Here is a 10,523-nt window from a genome sequence, read left to right on the forward strand (position 1 = left end):
GATCCTTAGCCCCGGTTCGATGATTGTAGGTATGAGCGCAGAAGTATTTGAGTTGTTTGAGCTTTAAACGTCCAATCAATTGCCCCAAAAGCAAGAACAGCCAATTGATTCTGCTGAATTGGTTGTCGTCCTCCTCGTCGGGTATCATTGGCTCTACGCAGTTTTCTTCCATGCAATGCTCACAATTTGGTAAAATAGGGTTTTTCCAACAAATTGGAGCTCTATCATGCATCTTATCTCTTTCTCTTTCTATGAATCTTGCTATCTCATCGAACTTGTTCATCAAATTGTACTCGATTTCGTAATATCTCTCGCATTTTTTGCACCTCACATCGCCTTTGATCGTAACGATGTTGTTTGCTTGGAGGTACTCGAGATTGTGGATTGATGCTCGTTGCTCGGCTGACCATGGATACGGTGGCTCGATCCTCCTCGTGTCTGCTCTCGTTCTACTTCGTCTTCGTCTCGGTCTTGATGTAGAGTGTCCATTTGTGGCTTGAGGGTTTGTCGTTGATTGGTTTGGAGTTTCCTCTACGGTATGAGGGATCGCCACCGGTTGGTTCGGAGTTTCCCTGATGGCCTGAGTGATTGTCGCTAGTTGGCTCGAAGTTTGCTCGATGGCATGAGGGATCGCCACCGATTGGTTCGAAGTTTCCCTTATGTCGTGAGGGATCTCCTCCAATTGGTTAAGAGTTTCCCCGATGGCCCAAGTGATTGTCGCCGGTTGGCTAGAAGTTTGCTCGATGGCGCGAGGGATTTCCATTGGTTGGTTCGAAGTTTCCCTTATGTCGGGAGGGATTGTCACTGATTGGTTCAGAGTTTCTCTAATGCCTCGAGTGATTGTCGTTGGTTGGCTCGAAGTTTGCTCGACGGTGCGAGGGATCGCCACCGGTTGGTTCGAAGTTTCCCTTATGTCGTGAGGGATCTCCTCCAATTGGTTAAGAGTTTCCCCGATGGCCCAAGTGATTGTCGCCGGTTGGCTAGAAGTTTGCTCGATGGCGCGAGGGATTTCCATTGGTTGGTTCGAAGTTTCCCTTATGTCGGGAGGGATTGTCACTGATTGGTTCAGAGTTTCTCTAATGCCTCGAGTGATTGTCGTTGGTTGGCTCGAAGTTTGCTCGACGGTGCGAGGGATCGCCACCGGTTGGTTCGAAGTTTCCCTTATGTTGTGAGGGATCTCCTCCAATTGGTTAAGAGTTTCCCCGATGGCCCAAGTGATTGTCGCCGGTTGGCTAGAAGTTCGCTCGATGGCGTGAGGGATCGCCACCGATTGGTTCAAAGTTTCATTTACAGTGTGAGGGATTGCCAACAATTCGTTCAGAGTTTTCCCAATGGGCCGAGTGATTGACGCCGGTAGGCTCAAACTTCGAACCAACCGGCGTTGCTCGGTGGCGCAAGGGATCGCCACCGGTTGGTTCAAAGCTTCCCCTACAGGGTTTGGGGTCATCACCAATTGGTTCGGAGTTTCCCCATTGGCTCGAGTGATTGCCACTTGTTGACTCAAAATTTGCTCGATAGCGCGAGGGATCGCCTCCGGTTGGTTCGTAGTTTGCTCGATGGAGCAAGGGACCGCCACCGGTTGGTTCGGAGTTTGGGACGATGCCGGTGTCGATGTCGGTGTCGACCGTTGCCCCCATTCAAGTGGAGACTGAGATGGCATACGGAGAGAGAGTTCAAGGTTGGGATCATTGTTATTTTGGCTATTACCTTCTATAGTCTTCATTGTGTTAGACCATGTGGAAATCAGATATTACTCATTCTGGTTGACCATCTTATACAGTTAAAGTTAAATAATTGTTTGGATAAATAGAAAAAATCATGACCGTCGGATATAGGTTTGAAATCTTTCAATTACCCACGACCGTCAGATGAACCAGATAAGAATAAAATCTTCAAATTTTATTTTTTCCCCGCAAAATCTTTAAAACTAAATTTCATGTTAAAAAAATATTTAGATTCTAATTTTAATTTATTTTGATTCTTTATTTTTATTTTTTTGATTCAATGTAATTATAAATTTAGTTATTTTAAAATTTATAGTTAAGAAGAAATTATAAATTTTGTCATTTTAAATAAATTTGATTTTTTAAAATTTAGTTACTGATTTAATATTTTCTTTTTAAAATTTTTCTTTTCATAAATATTTCCTATCGAGTTGAGGTTTCCAAATTTCAAATAAAAATTTTAGGATTATTTTTAATATTTTCTAAAAAATTGATTATAGATAAAAATGAATTAAAAGAGTATTTATTTTTGTTTAAATTTGTGTATATAAAGATTAAAATAACAATATATATATATATATATATATATATATATATATATATTGAAATTTAATTTAATTTTTTTTTGTCATCAAAATGTTATATTTTAAACTTAATTTTAAATTTTGAATTTTTTGTCCTTAAATTTTAAAAAATTACATTTTAATTATTTTTGTTTGTCTTTACATTTTAAAATATTATATTTTTTTTTTCTTAAATTTTAAATGTAGTTTTTATATAGTTTTGTATTTCAATATTTTCCGATTTTGTCCTTAATTTTTATTAATATTTGATTAATTTTTAATTAATTAATTAAAAATAATTTGATATGAGAATTTTTAATTAATTATAATAGTGATGAAAAATTAATGAAAGTTAATTTAATTATAACCAATTTTATCTAATATTTTTATTAATGCTTTATTTTGAATAATTTTTAATTAATTAATCAAAATTAATTTAATGGGGAATTTTTAATTAATTATAATAGTGATGAAAAATTATGAAAATTAATTTAATTATAACCAATTTTATCTAATATTTTTATTAATACTCAATTAGTTTCTAATTAATTAATTAAAAAGAATTTGATGGGAAATTTTTAATTAATTATAATAGTGATGAAAAATTAATGAAAATTAATTTAATTATAACCCATTTTACCTAATATTTCTCCATTTTAAAATGAGATATAATTATTATATGGATTTTTAGTTGAAATTTGAGTGTTTGAGTTTGATAAAAGATTTTGCTAAATTATAAAATTTTAGTTAACAAAAACGTTTTGTTTTTTTAATGGTTAAAGGATTTTAATGTCATTTTAAAACAAATTTGATTTTTTTTTTAAATTTAGTTATTGATTTTAAATATTTTCTTTTTAAAATTTTTGTTTTTATATTTCTTTTCATAAATATTTCATATAAGCTGAGATTTCTTTTTTTCTTTAGTTTATGTAAAAATTTAAAATTTTTGTTTTTATATTTCTTTTCTTAAATATTTCATATCGGTTGAGATTTCCTATTTTCTTTCGTTTACGTAAAAATTTGATTACGGGTAAAAATGAATTAAAAAAGTATTTATTTTTATTAACATTTTTGTATATAAAGATAAAAATGACTTTATTTATGCAATAGCCCAAAAAATAAATAAAGAAATAAAGAAATAAAAATAGTTAAAATAATAATAATAAAATAAATAAATTAAAAAAAAATAAAAATAAAAACTTTTCCCCGTTCTCTCCACTAACCTCTCATCCCTTCCCACAGTTATATCTCCTCAACCCATCTATAGAAAGTAACAGTTGCTCCAAAAAGAAAAAGAAAAACAATAATTGTCAGATTTACTTGAGAAAAAAAAGAAAATGCCCTTTACCCAGTTGAAATTCACAAGAGATTTAGTGAAGATAGATCTGATCAATAAGGTATATATTAAATCTTCATTTTCTTTTATTCTATGTTTTAGAAATCACAACCAATTATAGTTAGATTTTCATTGAATTATTACGATGATCTAGCTTTGAGTTAGAAACTAAATGTCATTCATTTATAGGATTCTAGTCAATCACGTCAGATTAGTAATATCAGATTAAATTTTTAGATAAGAAAAAATTTGGAAACAGAGATCAACTAGAAATTCGGAATGCATGAGAACACAATTAAAAGGCAACAGATAAAAAAAAGAGATTGGGGAATTAAAAGCCACAAACTAAATACAGACGGAAAGGTAGACACAGAGGGTAAATACAGAGAGTAGTAAAGCCGAGAATAACTTGAGAATAACTTGAAATAGGGAAAGGTAAACACAGAGGGTAAATATAGAAAGTAGTAAAGGGGAGAATAACTTGAAATAGGTGTATCTACTTTTTTATACAACATGAGANTCGTTATGCTTTGCATAGCACTGCCGTGACGGTTACTAGTTCTAACAGGTCCCGGCACANTTTTAATAAAAATATAATTATAGATATATAACATTTCATACTCTTATGTTAAGAATGGAATCGAATTTCAAATTAGAGAGATAATGTTGTAGAGTTCAAGCNTAACAGGTCCCGGCACAAGGGGCTCCCAGAGTATGCCCACCGGATAAAGAAAGTGGCCCAGTANAAGCTAGCCAGGTAAGTGACCTTACTATCAGCATGGTTATATTTTGATGTTGACACACATGCACTATGGTTCTGCACGTGTCCTATATATTGATATGTATNGGGCTGCGTGTAGAGTATATGGTACTCGTCCACGATTACCCGTTAGGACAGCACCGTAGGGAAAACAAAACTAAAGCTAGGTCCCATCATTTCATTGCATGTGATTGTTGCACTTAACCTCAATAGTGGGGTCACTTACTGAATATTTTTTTAAATACTCAAGCAATGTGCTACTAAATTTTTCAGGTTAAGGCAAGACATTTTGTACGGCTGACGACGGCATCACAACTCGAGATCATGGCACATGCATAGGATAGTGGTATTTATTTTCTTAGACTTAGGCTAGAATAGGATGTTTTAAACTTAAACGCTTATTTATTTTATTTCGGGTCTTTTGTTGTGTCGTTTTAGAGATGTTTTCGAAACACGTAAGTCCATGGTGTATTTTAAGTTAAAGGTTATGTTTTATGGAATTTAAATGAAGTTTTCCGCATTCAATGTTTATGGTACGTATACAATTGCGACTTTAAATTAAATAGAAAATTTTGAGTCGTTACAATTTATTTATTTATATTTATTTTAATACAATAGTCAAAATAATTTGGAGTGAGATAAAATACTCAAATAAATAAAAGATTGTTTAAATCTTTTTAAGACAGAAATTTATATTTTACTTTGGAATTTAATTTTTTTTTTTTTTTGTTATCAAAATATTATATTTGTACCTTTAAAATTTGAACTTAATTTTAAATTTTAAGTTTCTTTTTTTTTTAATTTTTTTTGGTTCGTATTTAAATTTTAAAATATTATATTTTTCCCTTAAATTTTAAAGGTAGTTTTTATATAATTCTTATATTTCAATATTTTACCCTTTTGCCCTTAACTTTTATTAATACTCAGATTAATTTCTAATTAATTATTAAAAATAATTTAATGTGAGAAATTTTAATTAATTATAATAGTGATCAAAAAATTAATGAAAATTAATTTAAATATAATTCATTTTATCTAATTTTTTATTTATTAATACTCTCTATTAATTTCTAATTAATTAATTAAAAATAATTTGATATATTTGTTAATTTTTGAAACGAGATATAATTATTTTATGGATTTTTAATTAAAATTTTAGTGTTACAATTTGATAGAAGATTTTGCTAAATTATCTATAATATTTTCTTTTTAAGGGGACGGGGACAGATTTTAAATTTTACCTAATACCTTACTCTCTCGTCACAAATTTCAACCCTTAACTTAGTTATTCGTATCCGTACCAACATTCTCCAATAATTTTCGATGACAAATCTAGAAAATAACACTCCAATCGATCTCGAACTTAGACTCTCTCTCCGTCCCTTGTCACCACCGCCCTCTCTCCGTCCACTGTCACCACCGCCCTCTCTCTATCCACCGTCACCATCGCCCTCTCTCCATCCACCGTCGCCACCACCCCAGTTACGTCCACCGTCGCTATCGCCACCGCCCCAATTTACAATGACACCATCAACACTCTCACTACAACAATCAAGTATCGACCCAACACCATCAACATCACCCCAACATGTCGTAATCCCACATCACTCCCCTCAAGCTCCACAATCCAATCAAAGACGACAAAGAAGTAGACCAAACAACACGCCAATCGAACCACCGTATCCATGGTCCACAACCCGTCGAGCCGTAGTCCACGAACTCGCCTACCTTCGAGCGAACCGCATCCTCACAATCACGGGCGACGTCAAATGCAACCAATGCAAAGAAAGTTACAACATGGGGTATGATTTGGTGGAGAAGTTCAACGAAATAGCGAGTTTTATTGAGAGAAATCGAGATATTCTCCATAGTAGAGCTCCACAATCATGGACGAAACCAACGTTAGCGAATTGCATGTTGTGCATGCATGCAAAGTGCGTAGAGCCCGTGATAATCGAGGATGATAACGAACGAATAAATTGGTTGTTTTTACTCCTGGGACGATTAATTGGACTTTTGAAACTTAAACATCTCAAATATTTCTGCACCCATACTAAAATTCATCAAACCGGGGCTAAGGATCGCCTCGTTTTTCTCACGTACCTTACTTTGTGTAAGCAACTTCAACCCTACAATAGACACTTCTATTACTGAATTGAATGGAATTTTGGATTAGGGTTTTGATCAGTGAGGTATCGGAGCTGTTCATGTTTCAAATGGTTATGATTTGGTTTCCTCGTAGGCGGCGGCGGCGACGGCGGCGGTGGCAGCTGATAACAGCCCGTTTGTTAGTCTTGCTACTCTTGTGTATCATGTTAGTAGCCATTTTTGGCGTATGAAATTGATGATAAAAAATTTGGGTTAGTTTTTATTGGTTTATAATGAGAAAGAAAATGGCCAAAGGTTTTTGGTCAAATAGGTTGTTGTGATATAGATTTTTTTTTTAATCTTTATCTACTCTGCACGGTTCGGGTTGGAGAATCGGATCGAGACAGGGAATATAATCTCAACCTTTCTCTCCACTCCGTCCTATGTATACTTTTTATAGCGTTTTGTTAGACGTATAATGGATGTTATAATAGATTATGAAGTTATAGCTTATTTAAGTTGTTATTGTTAGACGAACACGACTCTTCGCAATGGTATGATATTGTCCACTTAAACTTTCGTGGCTTTGCTTTGGGCTTCCCCAGAAGGCGTCGTACCAATGGAGAGAGTATTATTTGTTTATAAAAACATGATGATTCTCTAAATTAGCTGATGTGGGACTTTCATCATCCAACACCTCCCCTCGAACAAAGCATGCCTCCCCTTAATCGAGCCTCGACTCCTTTGGAGTCTTGGTCATTTTGTGACTGCCTTCGTGGGTTCGAGGAGGCTTGACTCATTTTTTTTCTTTTGGAGTCCTTTGTTCGACATTTGAGGATTTACCAATTTATTGGCACGACTAAGTTTAGGGCATATCTCTGATACCATATTAGACGAACACGACTTTCCACAATAGTATGATATTGTCCACTTTGACTATCCTTCCCAAAAGCCTCATATTGGAGAATGATCATTTAACAGTTATGAAAACATGTTATAGCACCATTTCTCCCAAAAGCAAGAACACCCAATTGATCTTCTCACATTCCTTTGGAATCACCAGCCTCACTCCTTTTTCCGTCCCGCAAAACCGACACGTCGGATAATCCGGCCATATCCACGACCTTGGCGTCTGGTCCTAGAGCGATTCCATGTTGTTCTCTACGAAGCTCCCGATCTCGTTGAACTTCGAAACAATGTCGTATTCGATCTCGTAAATTCTCTGACAATGGTGACACTTGACTTCCCCAGTGATCGTCAGGATTTGGTTCGATGTCATATAGTTTAGTGTATGAGCCACCGCTCTTTGGTTCGTCGACCATGGCTATGGTGGCTCGATCGGCCCCATCTCTCTCGGTGTTTGAGATTTCATATGACGGAGAGATCTTCGGTGAAATTCTAAATTGTCGGCGGTTCTCATTAAGATTATTAAGTGTCGCTCAGAGGCTGCATCGTCCGTGGCGGCAGCGGCGGCCGTCCGGAGGGCGAGAGAGAGTTGAAGGTCGTCGTTATGGTTGTTAGTAGCCATTTTTTGGTAGAGATGATCATTTCTAGTTATGACGTGGTTTTCTATCAACCGTTGGATTGGATGCTCCAAATCTATCTCGTTTTTAATGACCGTTGGATAAATTGCTGACGGAGCATTGCCAAATCAGAATCTATGGATATAATTTAGAAATTTATTAAATTTTCTATTTTTTTTTCTAAACTAATATTGATTAGATAAAGTTGAAGGATATTTCAATTTATTTTATTTTTATGCATTACATAATTTAAAAGACGGAAATCAAACTTAGACTTACGTACATGTTCGACCGACGACATACTAATACTCTAACCACTTGAAAGCACGTTTGACCGTACGACCATACGACCGTACTCTTATTTCTTATTTATTGAGTTTGACAAACAGGAGTAGGAGTATTCGAGCCTTTGACCTAACCTTGAGGAATCCACACAAGATCATCAGAAGGGAAGAAATGGCAAACGGGGACGGACCCAGGTTGGATATTAAGGACACGAAACGACGGATGACTAGGGCTCCACTGGGAGGTATCCATATGACAAATCGCCAAAGCCTCAACCAAGTCTCCATTATCACCTTCCAAAGCAATTTTCAGGACATTATTGTCACCTTCTTGGTAATGGCAGTAATAAACAGCGTATGGATATGGCATGGTGTGACACGCCACAAGCCTCGGGGCTGCAATTTTCTTAGGGGGTTCGAGGAACGTGTAGTTTTGGAAATGGACGTTGGAGTTTGTGAGATGGGACGTTTTGAGAAGCTTGAAAGGGGGTTTTGTGGCCAATGCATTGGTTACAAAGGCTAGCATTGATTCCATGGAAGTGGCGCAGAACTTGGTCTCGCCTTTGATGGGTTTGAGCTCGCATTGGTGGAGGGTTTGTTGGATGGCTTGGGCTTGAGGGGAGGCGTGGGGGAAGGAGAAGGAGGAGAGGATTTGAGGGAGGTTTTTGAGGGAGAAAGGGATTGAATTAGGGGTTTGTTTGGGGAATAATGGAGGGGATTTTGATGGGTCTCTTTTGGGGAAGTAAATTGGGAGTTTTTTGCCTTGTTTTAGGTCATCTATGGTGAAGAAAACTATGAGTTTTGGGTCTATTTTGGTCACCATTTGTATGAGCTTGGGATCCTTCTTCTCATCGCTTTCATTTAAGGCTTCTGTATTTCCTTCGGTAAACTGCAAAATATGAGCGTTGTGAGGTGATATTTGTTGAGGATTGTTGGGAGTGAGTCCCCCGTTAGCTAATTTACGAGCATGAGTTTATAAGTAAAGGAATGCATCTTCATTGGTACGAGATCTTTTCGGAAAGTCCAAAGCAAACCCATGAGAGCTTATGCTCAAAGTGGACAATATCATACCATTGTGGAGATTCGTGATTTCTAACATGGTATCAGAGTCATACCCTTAACTTAGCCATATTAATACAATTCTCAAGTGGTAAACAAATGGTGTATCTTGTTTGAGGGCTCAAGAGAAATGAGTAGTCGTGCCCTTAACTTAGGTATGTCAATAGAATTCTCAAGTGGCGAACAAAGAGTGTACTTTGTTTGAGGGCTCCAGAGAAAGGAGTCAAGTTTCGATTAAGGGCTGGTTGTTCGAGAGCTCTATAAGCCCCAGGAGAGGCTTATAGTGTACTTTGTTCGAAGTGAGGATTATTGAGAGTGAGTCCCACCTTGACGAATTTAGGGAATGATCACGAGTATATAAGTAAATGAATACATCTCTATTGGTATAAGACTTTTTGGGAAAGCCCAAAGCAAAGCCACGAGAGCTTATGCTCGAAGTGGATAATTTCATACCATTGTGGAGATTCGTGATTTCTAACATGGTATCAGAGTCATGCCCTTAACTTAGCCATGTTAATAGAATCCTCAAGCGGCTTTTGTTCAAGAGCTCCATAAGTCTCAGGGGAGGCATATAATGCACTTTGTTCGAAGGGAGGATTGTTGAGATTGAGTCCCACATTGACTAATTTAGGGAATGATCATGAGTTTATAAGTAACAGAATACATCTCCATTGGTACGAGGCTTTTTGGGAAAGCCCAAAGCATAGTCATGAAAGCTTAGGTTCAAAATGGACAATATCATACCATTGTGAAGATTCGTGATTTCTAACATGATATCAGAGTCATGCTCTTAACATGTCAATAGAATCCTCAGGTGGAGAACAAAAGGTGTACTTTGTTCGAGGGCTCCAAATATGATTTCTAACATGATATCAAAGTCATACTCTTAACTTAGAGTCATGCTCTTAACATATCAATAAAATCCTCAAGTGGAGAACAAAGGGTGTAATTTGTTCGAGGGCTCCAAATATGATTTCTAACATGATATCAGAGCCATACTCTTAACTTAGTCAATTAACGAGAGGCGGTTCGAGAGCTCCACAATATTTAGAACACTTAAATTTTGAAGTAAAAAGGTCCAACTTTACCTTAAGAATTGGCAAGAGAAGAAGTAGGAAGATGAAGCAAGAAGCCATTCTGGTGCTACCCATCCTTTTAGTTTCCTCCATGTTTTGTTGGGTTTGGG

At 36.0% G+C, this 10,523-nt stretch overlaps 1 protein-coding gene across 1 annotated transcript; it reads right to left on the reverse strand.

Annotated features, from left to right (window-relative positions):
- Positions 1–8,185: 8,185 nt before the first annotated feature.
- LOC111811961 (BURP domain-containing protein BNM2A-like) lies at positions 8,186–10,523 on the reverse strand. Its single transcript, XM_023699043.1, has 2 exons — positions 10,426–10,523; positions 8,186–9,167 (listed from the first exon to the last, which is right to left on the reverse strand). The coding sequence occupies exons 1-2, from the start codon at positions 10,504–10,506 to the stop codon at positions 8,409–8,411; spliced, it is 840 nt and encodes a 279-aa protein (XP_023554811.1). The 5' UTR covers positions 10,507–10,523; the 3' UTR covers positions 8,186–8,408.

Source organism: Cucurbita pepo, chromosome LG15, assembly GCF_002806865.2.
Source record: "Cucurbita pepo subsp. pepo cultivar mu-cu-16 chromosome LG15, ASM280686v2, whole genome shotgun sequence".
NCBI lineage: Eukaryota > Viridiplantae > Streptophyta > Magnoliopsida > Cucurbitales > Cucurbitaceae > Cucurbita > Cucurbita pepo.